This window comes from Cupressus sempervirens, chromosome 9 (genome assembly GCF_028749045.1).
Source record: "Cupressus sempervirens isolate cs-2001-9-10 chromosome 9, ASM2874904v1, whole genome shotgun sequence".
Taxonomy (NCBI): domain Eukaryota; kingdom Viridiplantae; phylum Streptophyta; class Pinopsida; order Cupressales; family Cupressaceae; genus Cupressus; species Cupressus sempervirens.
Window position 1 is genome coordinate 752,813,906 of NC_143126.1, and position 19,460 is coordinate 752,833,365.

Consider the following 19,460-nt stretch of genomic DNA (forward strand, 5'->3'; position numbering starts at 1 on the left):
TGCCGACACTGAAGAATTGACTCCAAAAGATTACTAGATGAAGGTCATATTGGGAAAGCCCATTGTGGATATGACAAAGGTCTTGATTACTATAGGCCTCCAGCAAGTGTTTTTACACTTGGAGAGAGATGAGTTAGAGCTAATAATGCTGCAAAAGCAAAATGATTTGTTGAGAGGGTACCTAAACGAGGTGGTAGGGCCGATAGATTTTGCTAATCCTGAAATCGCTCTTGAAGCTGTGTTGGAAAAGAGGGAGGCAGGGCCACTAATGGATTCATTTTTGGACGCATGTCAGAAATGGGTTCACAATTTTGAGGAAAGGGGAGTGCAAGTAATACAAGGCAATTTGAACCTGTTGCACAACATCCAAACTAACACTGACAAATTGGTTTCCATTATTAACCAAAATTTTGGGCTAATGGATGAAGTGTGTACCCGGGCAAATGATTCATAAGCACTCAGATCTATAAAAGGGCAAAGGTACTGGATGTTGATGGAGATATACTTAGCAGAAGAGTTGGATAAATTAGATGATTGGATAGAAAAGATATCTCTGTGGAATAAAGTTATAGAGGAGTTGCATGATATTCAACAGATTAAGAATAAAGCTCAAGAGAAATTTTTGGAAGTGGATAAATACTACAACGCCACTAGTCTTGAGATTTTTGAAGATGAGTCAAAGACCAAGCTTTCCTCGGTACAAACTGTAGTCAAACAGTTCAGGGATACATTTGAAAATGTTTCGTCAAAAGATGATGTAAGGCAAACATTTAAAACTGAAGAAGTATTGTTGCAACTAGATACCAAGCTTGAGGATTTTATGGATACAAGAATAGAAGTAAGCAATTACTGACAAGTAGTTACAAATAATTATGATTCATTGGATTTACTAGAGGCTAACAAAGTGGTGGAAGTACTAGAGAAGTTCAAAAGCAAACATCGAAACACCATTTGGGTATGAAGGGGAAGAATACCCAGATGCTGGAAATTCAGTTTTGACACTTAGAATTTTTTTTGGTTTTTTAGGTCTTGTCACCAAGATGTGCACGTGCGAAGGTGCACTATTTGAAGGTGCGCTTTTCAGAGGTCTGCTGACAGTTTTGAAGAAGTAGTGCGCCAAGAATTAACTACCAATTGCTATTTTAGAGCATTCCATGCATCGGAAATGCATTTTGACGGCTCTTCAACTCCTAGAGACACCTAGAGAAGGCCTAGCTTCCATTTTTATAGCTCTCAATGACTCCTAGATCATGTCATGGCTTCTATCTTCTTATCTTCTTTTTCTTTTATTGTTTTAAGTCATGTAAATGTTCATGCACCCTTTAATTGATGTAAACAAGGGTGGGGACCTACTTAGCACCATTTAGAGGGTCAGTTTGTATATAATTAACTTTATTTTATTAGTTATTTAGCATCAGTTTGCATTAGAAGAGCTCTCACTCCTAACATAAAAAGAGTAGAGAATTGATTTTAAATACATAGATGTAATATGTACCTTAAGCTATTATTTTGATACAATAATACATGCTATTGGTGCTCTCATTTTGAGTGTATTTATTTTTGCCGGAGTCTGTTATTTTTGTGAATGCATTTTCATGAATAATAATGGAGCTAATGATTTTATTGCGTTGTTGTGATTGTGCGATCTTTTAGTTTTGGTGTTTGCCTTGTGTTAACGAATTCCATTGTTGTGACGAATTGGATAAAGGATCATCTTTTTGTTCTTGCATAGCGTCTTGTCTTGGGTGAGCACAGTTTTTGTGGCCTTGCGATTTGATGAAACATGAAACATCTTTTGATTATTATTGAAGTTCCCATCGACAATTGCATCAGCGGAGTTGAGGAAGCGCTGCTCCTAATTTCATCAGTTTCCTACCAAGATCCTTTTGATAATTTAATTTGCAAACGTGTTTGTTACTTTGACTTATGTCCATTAGGAATTTCCCTTTCAGTAATTTGCTTAAAATCTCTTGTTACTCTATCTTTGTTTTTTGCTTTTCAAAACACTTGGTTAAAATAGGAATTCATATAGTTGCATTGATAAATTGCATTTATCATAAAACAAAAATACAAAAATATAACTTCCTTTGTGTTTACATTTTCAGCAGGGTTGTGCAGATTGGTTAGTAGCAATAAAGGCTTCCTTGTGAACATACACATTTATCTTCAATTGAGCTACCCAATAGGTTGAAAAACAACCATCCGAAACCTTGGAGTTAGTCATTGATCGGCTTTTCAAGAGAGAGATGCGAAAGGATTTCTGCTGTTAAGCATCATGCAAAATGACAACTCAACACCATTGAATTAGGACACTCTGTAGAACATGTCCCCAACTGCACTTGATGTCATCTTCAATCCTTGATCTGTATGATCTCGATCTTTGTCTACTACTTTACCAATCTTCTTAGTATGTTGATATCAATGACAAATATAGTCATGAATGCAACATATAGTCATGCTATCAATTTCTCTAGTATTCCAGTAATGATAGGAAACTCCCCCATAGTGATATCATCAACATTCATGGTAACAATCTCCCCCTTTGGCATTGATGGCAACATAGATGAAAAACATCTAAATTTCAAGAATACAACTCTTCTGTTGCCGCTCTCATCTTTTCAAATCCTCTTCATTAACCAAATATAAATTTCTTAGGAACAATTCTTCGTCAGCTGCTGCTCCCCCATTGATATATTTCCCCATTCTATATGCTTGTCTTTCTCATGTACTTTCCCCCATTGACATCAATCTTTTCTTCATAATTGTCTCCCATTCTTAGGAGATGTTTTTCGTGAACTCTCTTCATTGACATCAATGACAAATGCATCATTAATGTTAATCTGCTATTTAATATCTTCAACCAACTCGTGTATAAAGACATTGTTCAAAACCAACTATCAAGAATCCTTAACGATTTTACTTCTCAAATGCTTCAAATTTTTCCTTATGAAATGCTACTCACATCATCCTAGTAAAGTCGTCAACAAGATTCATAAAGTATCTTTCACTGTAGAATCCTCTTGTCTTTGTAGGACCACTTAAATTTGTGTGAACAATCTCCAACTTTGCTGTTGTAGTAAACTTTTTGCTAGGACAAAAGCTTTTCTTTTGCTTAGCCATTGCACAGTCCTTGCACACAACGTTATTAGGTTTTACAATTTTAGGTAAATCTCTGTTAGCAAATGTTCTACTTGCTTTGACAATATTATCAAAATTTATATGACAACCTTTTATGCTACAATCAACTATTATCAACTTTAGCAACCAATTATGTCATCTCTGTATGATTCAGCTGAAAAAAATTACCTTTGGATCTTGTGCCAGTGCCAATCATCTTACCATTCTTATCCTTGATGATGCATGTCTTTTCTATGAACTGTAATTGATATCCCTTGTCAACCGACTACCCAACACTTAGAATATTATGTTTCAATCCATCAAAAAAATAAACATCATCTATGTTAGTTTTACCATCAAGAGTAATAGAATCTATTCCCTTAATATGACAAGCCGCATTGCTTCCAACTCTAACAACTCCTTCATCACAATTGTTGAACTTAACAAATTTATTCATATCACTAGTCATATGATGTGAGCAACCACTCTCTATGATCCAATCAACTTTCTTCTCAACTTGTGACACTAGGGCTTTTTCCTCTCTAACTTCTTTTTTAGGATTTTCTTCTTTTATAGCAACAAATCTTAACTCATCATCACTCACTCTGAACTCTTTCATTTGATTTATCATCATCATTTGCATACAAACATTCTCTGGGCTTTCTAGAGGTGAAATTATTTTTGTACTTCTTAACTCTTTTAGGACATTTACAAGCATAATGACCAAATTTATTACAAGTCCAACATTTAAAGATTTTTTTACCATCCAATTCTCTTCTCTCAAGGCAATTCCTTCTTCAATCTTTCTGTCTTCTTCAGATCTTGATTTACTGTTGTTAGCATAATCTCCACTAGGACTTGCACTCCTTGATATGGAAGGACGAACACTCAGCATGCTAAAGGCAGTCTGCATTCTAGGCAAATCCTTATTAACTCTCAAACATATGATCAATATAAAAAAACAACCATAAGAAGATACACATACACAATAACTATTACGAGGTAATTGGTAAATACTTGCTTATTAATAACAGAGATCGAAAGGTCAATTTATACAAAAGGAAGAGACGATGTTTCTTTAGGAAACGATTGTAAAGAATAGAAACATTCTATTCCAGAGAAAGCAAAAAACAAAAACAAACTAAAGCTAAAGATATTTACAAGATAACCATTAACTAATAATAGACGTCTTATCTATTATTGTAATACCCTCCCTTAATGGTTAATCTATCTAACACACCAAGCTGTCCTCTGAATTTGACAAACTTATCAGGACCAAGAGGCTTGGTGAGAATGTCTGCAGTCTGATCTGAGGTAGGAACATACTGCAGATCTATAGTCCCGTCTTCAACCAGCTGTCGTATGTAATGACAATGAACATCCACATGCTTGGTTCGTTCATGGAAGACTGGATTCCGTGCTAACTTGATAACGCCTTCGTTATCAACAAACAGAGTAGTTGGTCCTGCTGGTGACATCTGCATATCCCCAAGCATCCGACGAAGCTAGACAGCTTCACATCCTGCCTTAACAGTCCCTCTATATTCAGCCTCTGTAGAAGAGAGAGAAACTGCCTGCTGCTTCTTGCTGGTCCATGTGACTGCACCGGATCCCAAACTGAACACATATCCAGATGTTGACTTTTTATCATCAACAGAGCCTGCCCAATCTGAATCTGTGAACCCACTGAGTTTAGGATTAGAACTCCGAGAATACAGAAGTCCATAATCAGAAGTGCCCTTCACATAACGAAGCACACGCTTTGCTGCCATCCAATGATCAGCCTTAGGAGCTGTCATAAAGCGTGAAATATAGTTGACTACGAAGCTGATATCAGGCCTAGTAGCAGATAGGTAGATGAGGCTGCCTACTAGTTGCCTATACGTAGTATCATCAACGGAAGGAGAATCAGACTTGGCTGATAACTTGAGACCTTTCTCCATAGGTGTAGATGTAGGTTTGCAATCCTGCATTCGGAATTTGTCTAACAAGGCTCTGGCATATTTGGACTGAGAGATGAATATACCAGAAGACTGTTGCCAAACTTCAACACCTAAGCAATAATGCATGAGCCCAAGGTCAGTCATATCAAAAGACTGGCATAAGTGTTGTTTGATTTCCTGAATCAAAGATGCCGAACTGCCAGTGATGATCAGATCATCCACATAGATAACCAGAAGGATGATGTCACTGTCAGTAGTCTTGATGTACAGATTTGAGTCTGAAGAACTCCTCTTGAAGCCTTGATCATTGAGGTACGTATCAATCTTGATGTACCATGCCCGAGGGGCCTGCTTCAAACCATAGAGAGCTTTTACCAATCTGAGAACCTGATGGTCTTTACCAGCAACTTTGAAACCAGGAGGCTGCGTCATGTAGACCTCTTCATGGAGATCACCATTCAAGAAAGCACTCTTTACGTCCATCTGATGGACTTTCCAGCCAAACTGTGCTGCCATGGCTAAGACTAATCTGATGGTGCTCATCTTTGTAGTAGGAGCAAAGGTCTCCTCATAATCAATGCCCTGACGCTGAGAAAAGCCCTTTGCCACTAAACGAGCTTTGTACTTATCCAAAGTACCATCTGATTTGTATTTGATTTTGTAGACCCATTTGTAGCTAATGGGTTTCTTCCCTGGGGGAAGATCAGAAAGGACCCAAGTGTTGTTCTTCAGCAGGCTCTGGTGTTCAGATTGCATGGCCTGTTCCCACTCTGGAATTCCTTTAGTCTCGGAATATGTTTGAGGTTTAAACACACTGTGAATGTTGGCCATAAGAGCAAAGTTAACAGAATCTATAGTTTTGCTCTTTTTTCGAGTAGTTCTCCCATCAATGAGCTCATCATCATGAAGATCAGCAAGTGTCTTAGTCCACCACTTAGGCCGGAGAGGAGAATGACCAACAGTAGTAGTAGGAGATGCTTGATCAGCAGGATCTTGATCAGAAGAATCTGGATTAAACTCAGGTGAAACATCTTCAAAACGAGGTGATCCTGCAGGAGAAGCCAGAGGTGACTGTACAGGTATCACTGGCAGGACTGGAGCTGTAGGAGCTACTGGAGCCCTCCCATCAGGTGGACCTAATGGAAGCCGAACTCCCAAATCATGAACCTGCATAGGCTGGTCTGCTGGATCAGGAACAGGAGAAACAAGCATGAATGGTCCTCGCTGCTCATCAAAGACTACATCGCGGCTGTATATGAGACGAGATGTCTCAACATCAATAAGGCGGTAGGCTTTGTGAAGACTGCTATATCTAGCAAGCATCAGTTTCTGACTCTTGGCATCCAACTTGGTGCGTGAAGCATCAGGGATCCAAACAAAAGCAAGAGAGCCAAAAACCTTCAGGTGACTGATTCTGGGCTTGCGACCTGACCAGGCCTCTTCCGGAGTTTTACCTTTGACCGCCACTGTGGGTGACCGGTTCAACAGATAAACTGCAGTGTTAACAGCTTCTGCCCAAAAATGCTTCGGAACATGTCTGTGTTCGAGCATGGAACGAGCCATCTCGGTGATTGTCCTGTTCCGACGTTCAACTACACTGTTCTGTTGTGGCGTGTGGGGTGTGGTGAACTGGCGTTGGATGCCATGTGTATCCAAGAAGCTGGAGAAAACATTAGAACAAAATTCCCCCCCATTGTCTGATCTAAGAGTAATAATAGATTTCCCAGACTCTTTTTCAACTAAGGGTTTAAACTTCTGAAATACAATAAATGCATCGGATTTCTTTTTAAGGAAATACACCCACATTTTTCTACTGAAATCATCTACAAACAATAGAAAATACCTGTACCCAAGAACAGAAGGAGTGGCCATAGGGCCGCAGATATCAGCATGAACAAGCTGAAGTACTTGAGAAGCTCGCCAAGAATCGCCACTGGGGAAAGGTGTGCGATGTTGCTTCCCAGCCTGACATGCGTCACAAACTCCAAGGTGTTGGGTTTGAATCTCTGGCAAACCAAGAACAAGCTCATCCCGAGCAAGTTGTGAGAGATAATGCACATTTAAGTGCCCATATCGCTGATGCCAAAGTGTGCTGATGGAAGATCGCCGAGCAGCCATAGCTAAGTCCTGAGAATCACTAGAATCAGTAAGTCTGAAAAGACCATGATCCTCAAGACCAACTGCAATAGTAGACTTAGTCGCCCGATCATTGATGGTGCACTGATGTGAACTGAAGGTGATTGCCAAGTGTGGAGAATGTCGCAACAACTGACTGACCGAGAGTAGATTTAGTTCCATCCCTGGAACGTAGTACACATCAAGGAATATGAGCTTCCTCCCAACAGACTGAATTTGAATGTTGCCTTTACCAACAACCGTGTACTCTTCTCCACCACCAAAGATAACAGAATCTGAATAAGGCTGGTAGTCAGTAAACCAGTCTCTGCGGTGAGTGAAATGTCGAGAGGCACTTGAATCAATGTACTAGGCAGATGATTGTACATGATCTGCGGGTCTTTTAGCCATGAAGGCATGCATAAAAGGCAGATTTCGCCTGCTCAGTGTGCTCTGCACTGTTCGCTTTGGGTTGCAAACCTGATTGCTTAGACTGGGCAGCTAAGCGTTTCCGACATGCAACCTTCATGTGACCATACTTGTGGTAATAGTTGCATTGAATGTTCTTCTTTTTGGTACCATCGGATGCTGGAGCAGAAGACTTCTGCTGAGATGGTTGCTGAAACTTGCCCTTATCCTTCTGAAAGGATTTCGCAGCAAAGGCTTGCTTAGTGGAGGTGGAACTGGAGCTGCTACCGAACTGTTGTTTCCACCGATCTTGCTGAAGTAGCAGGGTTTAGAGATCAGTGAACTTTAGATCAACACCAGTAGATGTGATGTTGAGAGTCTCGATAAAATGCTCATAGGAATTTGGTAAACTCCGAAGAGTGATTACGACAATATCCTCTTCCTCCATCTTGCGACCGATGGCAAGTAACTGATCACGGATTTCCTGAATCCGATTCAGGTGTGCCTGGAGCGAGGTGCGCTCATCCATGACAATAGAAAATAGAGTGTTTTTCAGAAAGAAGGCTATGCTCTTGTCGGAAGTCTCATGAAGACCTTTTAGATGTGTCCAGATTTCGGCCGCTGTCTTGCCGGATGGAATCTGAGAAAGCTGGTCATCAGCTACGGATAGTTTGAGAAGCATTACTGCCTCTCGATTATTCAGATCCCATGTATCTTGATCAGGACCTGGAGAAGTCGGACGCTGCGTAACACCTAGAACAAGTTGATCAGTGTTTCGATATTCGAAGATTGCAATGATGCGTTGCTTCCAGGTTCCATAATTGTGACCATTGAATTTGGAATTATGCTCGAGCAGAATATTTGTCAGAGATGCCATGGCACGTTTTTCAATGAAAAATTGTGAAAATCTGTGAAGGCATGTTCTTCGAGGCAAAAATATGGAAGACCCAGAAGAATCAGAGAATGACCCAGAAGAGAGCTCGAAAAACCCAGAAGGAATCTGCTGTCATTTTTTGAATCCGCTGGCTCGAAAATCGAGGCACAAAAATCGAGGCATCCAGAAAAAACAGACAACAACCCAGTTGAGCTCTCGAAAAACCCACCAAGAATTTTCAAACAAATTTTTTTCGACCCCAAAAATTAGGGTTTCGAAAAAAAACGGCCCTAGCTGAAAAAAACTTGAAAAAACTTCAGATTTCTTGATGAAAAATGGTCGAATCTGCTTCCTAGAGCACGATGATAGACTGAGACGGCTAAGAGCATGAAGATTTGATACAGAAACATACAGATTTTCACCCCAAAAACGCGAGTCTTCAAAAAATGGCCACGATTTCCACGCGATTTGTAGACCCGTAATTCGGGAATTTCTCCAAGCAGAAAAACCCTAGGTGGGTTTTGGAGAAATTAGCTGAAATAATTTTGGAAAAATTTAAACAAATAATTTCAAGAAGAAATTATAAATTTTTCCGAAAAAATTTAAGTATTTAGCTCTGATACCATATTACGAGGTAATTGGTAAATACTTGCTTATTAATAACAGAGACCGAAAGGTCAATTTATACAAAAAAAAGAGACGATGTTTCCTTAGGAAACGATCGTAAAGAATAGAAACATTCTATTCCAGAGAAAGCAAAAAACGAAAGCAAACTAAAGCTAAAGATATTTACAAGATAACCATTAACTAATAATAGACGTCTTATCTATTATTGTAATAATAACACTAGATATGTTGGGAAACCCTTGATCAGAGGGGAAACCCCAGTAGGGATAGTACCCACAAAATGATGTACTAATATATAAGTTCCTTGTAAGAGGATGGACTTTGTTAGAAGCCAATGAATTACATTCAATACATATCAATCCCTGTTAGGAGACTTTGAATCCCTGTGAGGAGATTCCAACCTTGTTAGGAGTTGTAGGAGGCAATAGGACCCATTGTCTAAATAGCTTTAGGGGCAAGACTATTGAACTTATTGGCCAACTAGCCTCTAAATTATTCCTCTCAAAATAATAGAAAATATAGTTGATCTCAACAACTCAACCCTTGCTTTGTTCTCTCACCATGCCTTTTCCACACCAAACACTTCTCAGATCTCAATACTAGATCGGCAAACTCGCATCACAATAATCCCTTTGATCGCTTGCATTATACTTCACATTCACAAAACACTTGATCAACTTACACTTACATTCATTCCATACTTCATCATAAGGAAAATAAATTTCCTTTTATATCGAGTCCTCAAAATAATTCATTGAGTCGGCCTTGAGGCTTTCCCAATTACAATTACAATAGGGCCTCATTAAGATAATCTGCTACATTACATCTTTTTGTAATTCCATAATACCGTCAGCTCACAATATATACAACTTCTCACACATGTGACATCGGACTTCGTGCACTGGTTGACATCATCATCAGGATGTCTTCTTCCTCTGTCTAGCTGTGCTGAACCAGATTCTCTCTCTGTTTAGGAGATATAATCTAATCACCATAAACTACTTCTCAAGAACTCTGTTTACAAATTGTCTTCTGTAAATCTCAAATAATTGCTACTAGTCTTCGACTTTTTGCATGCACTCTTAACCACTAAATCAGGACACTTTGTAGATCATGTCCCCAAGTGCGCTTGATCTCATCTTCAATCCTCGATCCGTACAATCTTGATCTTTGTTTGCTACTCTGCCAATCTTCTCAATATGTTGACATCAATGACAAATATAGTCATGAATGCAACAAACAGTCATGCTATCAATCTCTATAGTGCTCCAACAATGCTAGGATACTCCCCTATAGGAATATCATCAACATTCATGCTAACAGATTATAGACTGGATGCTCTCATCATATGACAGGAGATATGAATAAATTTGTTGAGGTTAACAGGTATGATGGAGGAGTAGTTAGAGGTGGAAACAATGCACTTTGTCTCATTAAGGTAAAAGGATCAATTACTCTTGATGGGAAAACCAACATTGAGGATGTCTATTTTGTTGATGGATTGAAAAATAATATTTTGACTGTTGGACAAATCATTGGTAAGGGATATTAGTTGCAATTTAGTGAATAGGCTGGTGTGACCAAAGACAAAAATGGTAAATTGATTGGAATAGGTACAAGAACTAGAGGTAACGTTTTTCAATTGAATCCTACTGAATTGACATGTTTAGTTGCAAAAGTTGATGATAGTTGGTTATGGCATAAGAGATTTTGTCACATTAACTTTGACAACATTGTAAAGATGTGAAGGTAAGTACTACACATGCAGTAAGAGAATTGCCTAAGATTGTGAAACCTTCTAACATGGTTGTCAAGGAACGTGTTATGAAAAAACAAAAGAAGAGTTCATTTCAAGCAAGGTATTTACTACATCAATAAAGTTGGAGATTGTGCACACAAATTTGAGTGGTTCTACAAGATCTAGAGCATTCTATGGTAAAAGGTACTTTATGCTTTTCATTGATGATTTTACAAGAATGATGTGGGTAGCATTTCTTAGAAAGAAGTATGAAGCTTTTGAGAAGTCTGAAGTCATTCAAGAATAGAGTAGAGAATGAATGAGGATTGAAGATAATATGTTTAAGATCAGATAGAGGAGGAGAATTCATTTCAAATAAATTTAACATCTTTTGTGAGGATAATGGAATTAAAAGACAACTATCAGCCCCTAGGACACTACAACAGAATGGGATAGCAGTTTAGAGAAACAAATCAGTTTGTGAGACAGCTATAGCTATGATGTTTGAGATTAATGTGGTACATACCTTTTGGAGAGAAGCAATAAACACCACAGTGTACACAATGAACATGGTACAAATTAGGCAAGGTACTGGTAAGACCCCCTATTAACTATGGTTTGGACATACACTTACTCTGAAATACTATAGAATCTTTGGAACTAAGTGTTTATCAAAAGGGAAGATGATATTGGCAAGTTTGTCTTAGAAGTGATGAAGGTCTGTTTCTTGAATATTCTTTAAAGAGCAAGACATATAGATGTTCTAATCAAAGATTGAGAACCATTGTTGAAAGTGCTAATGTGAAAGTTGATGAGAAGTTTAGAATTCAAAAAATAATACTTGATTATGATTTAGATGAAGATACTAATCAAAGGCCTAACAATTAGAATGTTGAGCAGGAACTAGTTTATGAGACTGATAATGACTTGTAGGCAAAAAAACCAAGAGAAGAACCTAGAGTAGAAGTAAGAACAAAACAAAGAACACCTAAGTATATTGGAAGGAATTAGACTATAAGTATATTGGAAGGAATTAGACTATGAATCAAATCATTGGAAGTGCAAACAAGGGAGTGATGACAAGGAATATAGTGACTAAAGAATTATGTTTAATATCTCAAGTTGAACCTAAGATTGCAAATGAAGCTTGTAAGGATGAATTTTGGGTAAAGGCTATGAAAGAACTTGAGTAAATTAAAAAGAATAAGACATGGGAATTGGTCCCTAGGCCTAAAGGCAACAACATTAGTGACACAAAGTGGTTATTAAGGAACAATATGAATGAGCAAGGCGAAGTGGTAAGAAACAAAACAAGGTTAGTATGCAAAGGTTATTCACAACAAGAAGGAATTGGTTTTGAGGAAACTTTTGCCCCTAATGCTAGATTTGAAGCAATAAGAATGTTTTTTAAATATGCAGCTAACAAGGATTTTAAGGTTTATCAGATGGATGTTAAGTCAACTTTTCTTAATGGAGAACTTGAGGAAGAGGTTTACATTGAACAACCTGATGGTTTTCCATTGACAAAAGACAAAGACATGGTTTGTAGATTGAAGAAAGCATTGCATTGACTGAAGCAAACACCTAGAGCTTTTTATGCAAGATAGGATAAACATTTGCAGAATTTGGGATTCAAGAAAGGTAATGCAGACAATAACATGTACTTAAGGAAGAATGAAGATGGATTATTGATTATTGTAGAATTTGTTGATGACATTGTTTTTGAAGGAAATGACGAAGCCAGTGAGAAATTTTTGGAACAATGAAAAATGAATTTGAGATGAGTATGATTGGTGAGATGAAATATTTCTTGGGATTACAAATAATTTAGAGTAAAGATGACATTTTCATATCAAAAGCTAAATATCTTAAGGATTTGTTGAGAAGATTTGGATTGGTGTTAACCAGTCGTGCAAATTATCAAGGACAAGTCTCCAAGTGCAATATAAACAAGATACAGATTTATGATAGAAGGATTGCAATATTTGACTCATACAAGACCAAATATAGCTACTATTGGAAGTGTGGCAAGATTCTAGGCAGATCCTAAAGAGAGACACTTGACAACAGTAAAAAGGATATTTATATATTTGAAAGGAACATCAGATTATGGATTATGGTATGGCAGATCACACGACTTTAGGTTATGTGCATACACTGATGCAGATTGGGTAGGAAATGTAGATGACAGGAAAAGTACAAGTGGTGGAACATTCTTAGGAAGATTGATTTCATGGCTGAGCAAGAAACAAAATTGCACATCACAATCTACAACAAAAGTAGAGTATGTTGCAACAACAAACAACTATAATCAGATTATATGGATGCAGATGTTGCAAGACATTGGTATCGAATTTTAAGAACATATTATCATTCATTGTGATAATATGAGTACAATTAATATGTCAAAGAATCAAGTGTTACATTCAAAGACTAAGCACATTGCAATAAAGTATCACTTTTTAAGAGAGAAGGTAGCAAAGAAGAAATCAGATTGGAGTATGTTAGCACAAAGGAACAAATAACAAATATATTTACTAAACCTTTGGCTAAGGATACCTTTGAGTACTTGAGAGCATAGATGGAAAACTCGCCGAGTTTCCTAGCTCGGCGAGTTTTTAACCAGTTAACTCGCCGATTTAAAAACTCGGCAAACTGGTAAAAACTCGCCGAGTAATCGGCGAGTAGTCGGCAAAAACTCGGCGAGTTTTTCCTAAAAACTCGCGGTTTACTGGTGAACGCGGCCTGTGAGGATTTAAGCGGCAGTGAGTGTGTTTTTTCTCATTCTTTCTTGTATTTGCATTGTTTAGAACCTTGAGGAGTGAAGAGAAGAAGGTTTGGAGGCATTCTTGGCTGATTGCAAGTGATTCAAGGCGGATTTGAGTGGATTGTAGAGGATTCTAACCGATTTTAGAAGACAAATTTCTTTCCAGGTATGTTCATCTTATCATAGTTTGAAAACTTTTTATAGTTTTATAACAAATGTTCTTTTGTTTTTGTTGTTTTTTGTAAATGTTTTCAAATCATTTAAAATCATTTTGAATCATTTGAAACCCTAGCTTCTAAGGATATGGTTGAAGTTTGTTGTTTGCTAAGGATATGGTTCAAGTTTGAAGTTTGAATCATTTGAAACCCTAGCTTCTAAGTTCTAACTTTGTTTATTCATTTCTCTATATATTTATGTGTAGGGCAACGGTCAACCATTAAAAAAATGACAAACCCACAAGAAGAGTGGCCACAAACACCATGCCCATCTGGATATATAGGCACTCGACCTAAAAATGCAAGAGATAAGGCATGGCGGTATGCCTATGAAGCTCCAAATCCAAATGATATTGGGAAGGTGATATGCATTCCCTGTGAGAGAATTATTTCTGGAGGCATAAACCGCCTCAAATACCACCTTGCAGGCATAAAGAAACATGACTCAAATCCTTGTCTCAAGGTAACTGATGAAGAAAAAAGATTCATCCATGCCCTACTTGCAGCTGCTGAAGAGAAAAAATTGAATAGGGAGAGGGCAAAAATAGCTATGAGGGCAGCCATAGCTGAATCTGAAGGAGCTCCTTTTGATATGCAAGAGGAAGAAGAAGCACTTGAGAACATACCCGGATCTCTTCGTGGCCCACGGATCCGCAAACAAAATTTCTCTTTTACCGGTTCCACTTCTTCTACATCTCCTACTTCTTCATCATCACCATCTAGATCCCCATCAGGGAGAGGTGGTTATTTTGTGCCCAGGAACACACCTGGAGCACAGCCATCATTAGAGGGCACTGCATGGTTTAAGGAGGTGCATGAGCAAACTGATATTGCAGCAGCTGATTTTTGGTTTTTCAACAATATCTCAATGAATGCCGCTAATAGTCCCTATTGGGTCAATATGGTGAATGCAATGACAATATCAGGCAAAGGGTACAAGCCGCCTAATCGCAAGGATATGAGTGGAAGGTTAGTATTTTACTATTTAGTAATTGTAAATAATTGAGATTCACTTTAGTTCATTGTTATATTTTAAATCTTAATTGTTATAACTTATTTCCTAATTTTTTACTAACACTTAATTTTTATTTAATATTACACTTAAATTTTGTAGGTTGCTTGACAAAGCGGTTGGTAGGGCAAGATTGTTGATAGAAGACCAAAAGAAAGAGTGGAAGAAGTATGGCTGCACCATTTTATCTGATGGGTGGACAGATGGAAGAAGTAGAACCATTATTAACTTCTTGATTGCTTGCAAAGATGATGTGGTGTTTTGGAAATCTGTCGATGCCTCCAACAAAGTGAAAAATGCAGCCACATTGGCTTTAATGTTGGAGAATGTTGTCATGGAGGTGGGAATAGAGAATGTGGTGCAAATAATCACAGATAATGCAGCAGCATATGTGGCAGCAGGTAGATTTAATTTTTTATATTTGAATCAATATGAATCATGAATGTAATGCTATGGTATTATTCAATTTAGATTTGATGTAATTTGTAAATACTAAATATGGAAAGTTTGTTACTGATTATTGATTTTTTGCTAATCTTTTAGGTAGAATCCTCCAAGAGAGGCATCCCACACTTTTTTGGTCACCTTGTGCAGCACATGTCCTTGACCTTCTTTTGGAGGACATAGGAAAACTTGATTGGGTGAGTCCAGTTGTGGAAGATGCTAGGCGAGTCATGAAATATATCTATAATCACCCATGGGTTCTCAGTTTGATGAGAAAAGCCACTAAAGGCAAAGATTTGATGAGACCTGCTATGACAAGGTTTGCAACGGTCTTCTTGACGTTGCAAAGTATTCTTGACCACATATTGGCTTTGAAGCAAATGTTTGTGTGTGCTGATTGGGTTGCTTCACCTTACTCAAAGAAGCCCGAAGGAGAAGCTGTGGCACGAATAGTCTTTGATGATAGCTTTTTTGCAAAGGCTAAGGAGATTGTGGAGGTAACTTCATTATATTTTTAGACTTTTAGTTTATTCAAGTTTCATTTTCAATTCATAACTTACTATGTTATTAACTAATTTGTATTTTTCAAATTTCAAATGTAGATGTCTCTGCCCCTGGTTCTAGTCTTGCGCACATGTGATGGGCAGCAATCCCCAATGGGAGGTCTTTATGAGGCCATGGATAGGGCGAAAGAGGCTGTTAGAAGTTACTATCACGGGGACAGTCTCAGATTTGACCCCATTTGGGAAATAATTGATAGGAGATGGAACAATATGCTCCACCAACCTATTCATGCAGCAGGCTACTTCCTCAATCCCAAATTCAGGTATTATGATAATTGATTGTCCTTGAAGTTGGGATTTTAATAAGTCTTTATTTTACTTTACTTTTTAAGGTTGTGTAGTAAGACTTGATATCATTTTCTATTTGTTTTAGGGCTGATGATTCCTACTCAGATCCTAATGGAGAGGTCATGGAAGGTCTCTCTAAATGCATTGAGAGAATGATATCAAGTGAAGAGGAGAGAGACCTTATTGTGACCGAACAACAAATCTATGTGGAATCAAGGGGTCCTTTGTTCTCTTCTATGCTAGCAAAGAGAGCAAGATCTACTCAAGCACCAGGTAAAGCGTCAAACATTAAAACTTTTGCTAATTGATAAGTTGTGCTTCTAATTTTGTTTTTTATTGCTTTATAACTTTTTAAATTTTGTTTTGCAGATGCTTGGTGGGCAAGTTGGGGTGGCAATACCCCCAATTTAAGGAAATTTGCTCTCAGAGTCCTATCCCAACCTTGTAGCTCATCCCATTGTGAGCGCAATTGGAGCTTATTTGAGTCCATTCATACAAAGAAAAGAAACAGAATGACTCAAAAACGGCTTAATGACCTTGTTTATGTGCACTATAATCTTAAGTTGCGCATAAAAAAGTCACAACTCTTAGAACTACCTGGTCCGCTTGATCTAGATGAGATAGATCCTTATTCTGATTGGACAGCACAGGAGCCAAGTCCATTGTTTACACCAGATGAGATCGCTGATTTGGAGAGGCAGGCCATGGAGGGGGAGGTTGACACTGATTTTCAGTTCACTATGGATGACATTGAGGATGAGGACGAGGATGATGATGATTCAGGCGAGGATCAGACATTACCATTAGGAGGAGATGCATCCTCTTCCAGGACGCCGAGCCAGTCAGTAGGGACGTCGAGCGAGGGGGCACAGCCACAGAGTTCACAGTCACGCAGCTCACGCCCTATCCCAGTGCGGGGCACTTCTTCTAGGACTAGACCCCCTCGCTTTCCTGCTAGTGCAAGTGGAAAGAGGAAGATGTGATTGGCATTGTCACATTGTATTGATGTATTTAGACTTTTAGTATTTACTTCTAGTTTGACAGATTGAAACTATTTAGTAATTTACTATTTTGCTTCCTACCATGAGCATTCTGCATGAGAATGCAATTTTGTATGCATTATGCATTTATATATATCTAAACTTTGTTTCTTTCTTTTGTATTGTCTTTAATTAACTTATTAGATGCATCTTCTCATTAAATTTTGCAAAATAAATGTATTTTTAATTAAATTTCAGCGGTTTTTTAGGTTCCCGAGTTTTTCCCGAGTTTTTTTTTTAAATCGCCGAGTTTTTCCCGATTAAACTTTTGGGGGGCTTGGCGAGTTTTTGCATTTGGCGAGTTTTCCAACTATGCTTGAGAGGCATGCTTGGATTGCATTAGTCCAATATATTCAAAGCTTATTCTTACATCTGGACTGCATGCTCAGGGTTATGCCCCAAACTTTTTCAAAGTAGTTAATGCAGTATTTCACTAGTCCAATATATTCAAAGCTTATTTTTACATCTGGACTGCATGCTTGGTGATGCTTCCTTGGACAAAGATATTTTGAGAACTCTTGAGTATTGTTTAACAATGTCTTTTGGCACTTGGTGAGCTGTTTCAGATTGTTTTAGATATGATTCAACTTTGAGAATTGACATAATGACACCTTTGTCATTGATGTCAATGGGGGAGAGTAATACATGAAAAACCTTATTCATCTATGGGTGAGAGTAGCATGAGTGGGGGAGAGTACCATCATTGCATGTTGATGTATGTGGGGAGTATTGTATGTTGGAGAAATCAAATGAGGAAGAAATATGCTTTTGGTATTTTTGACACTGATGTTTTTCATCATATGTTGCCATCAATGTCGAAGGGAGATGTTGTTAGCATGAATGGTGATGATACTCCTAAAAGAGAGATTGTTAGCATGTTTGGAGAGATGATTAAGTGCTTATGTTTTGCATCTATGACTTGGTTTGTCATTGATGTCAAGATATTAGCTTTCTAGATGGAACAATCAGAGTTGCAAAAAGAGTTTTGTTTAGCATGGTCAAAGAATGTAGAGTTATGTTCAGCGGGATTAGCATAGTATATTAGGATATGTCTAAGTGGGCTTGGAAAGAATGAGGATTTGATTAGTTACAACAGATTTAGGAAAGATTGGTTGTAGGTCAGTGTACATGAAGCTATATGCTGATGTTTGAGCTGTATCTTTTTGGCGAGGTTAAAGTTTGTTCAGCTGGCTTCGATTTTGGTCAGAGACATTCGTGGTTATGTGTTTGAGGTAGTAGAATTGGTTTATCATTCTGTTGCTGAAGTGAAACGTGTCATATGTTCACTGTCAGGCCGACTGTGTTATGTAATTGATGTAATATGGATTGTAGCATGTGGAACTTAATTATAATATATTATGATGGTCCTATATTACTCATTGTACACTGAGGAAGCCTAAAGGATGACTCAGTTAATTGTTTTAGGACTCGGTATAAAGGAAAGATGTTTCCCTTGGTTGGAAGTGTGATAGTGCGTCTCATTGTGAAATTGTGAATATATGGGAACTTTGGATGCGAGCTTGATGAGATCAGGGCAAAGGATGATATTGATGATGTGTTGAGAACTTCACAGGAGCTGTATTGGCAAGATAAGTTGCTGAATTAGTCAGTTCATTTTTGGATATGTTATCCTGAATTGTTTAGTGAAAACAATTCTGAAGCAATTTGGACAGTGGACTCAATTGACTTCTTATCAGCTCCTAACATGGTTGAAGCAGCTCCTAACAGGGTTGGAATCTTTTAGCAAGGATTCAAAGTTTCCTAACAGGGACTATATATATTGATTGTATTTGATTGACTCCTAACAGGGTCTTAATATTAGAACATCATCTTGTGTGTAACATACACTTTTCCGGGGTCTTAATTAACAACTATCATATCAAAGAAATAATTTTTTTACTTCATTTTCATAGGAAGACAATTATATCAGGTATATTTATGTATATGAGGTTAACAATGACAATTAATTAAACAAAAAACTCATAACTAACATTTGAAAATACCATCAATGAATTTACTATGGAAATTAAAATCTACATACCATGGAATTCGATCCGAAAAATCAATGTAGGGATGCTTCTGCAATCACCTAGATTGGTCCACAAATATCAATTAGGGCATCAATTACCATTAGATCATTTAGGGCATCAGATACTACTGTATCAATTAGGGTTTCAGATACCACTGTACCATTTGGGGCTTCAGATACCACTGTATCATTTAGGGTATCAATTACCATTGGATCATTTAGGGCATTAGATACCACTATCATTTGGGTCATCAATACCACTATATCATTCCTTTTCTTT

The 19,460-nt window shown here is 37.8% G+C and overlaps 2 protein-coding genes across 6 annotated transcripts in view; both read left to right on the forward strand.

Moving 5' to 3' along the window:
- Positions 1-19,460, forward strand: part of LOC149540869 (zinc finger CCCH domain-containing protein 12-like) — an 82,705-nt gene that overhangs the window by 36,193 nt on the left and 27,052 nt on the right. The window lies entirely within an intron of this gene.
- On the forward strand, positions 38-17,266 carry LOC149540870 (uncharacterized). The gene is made up of 9 exons (XM_089800301.1): positions 38-331; positions 596-838; positions 1,027-1,086; positions 14,583-14,773; positions 14,919-15,217; positions 15,360-15,757; positions 15,863-16,086; positions 16,197-16,384; positions 16,481-17,266. Exons 1-9 carry the CDS (start codon positions 38-40, stop codon positions 17,092-17,094), a joined length of 2,511 nt encoding a protein of 836 aa, XP_089656427.1. The 3' UTR covers positions 17,095-17,266.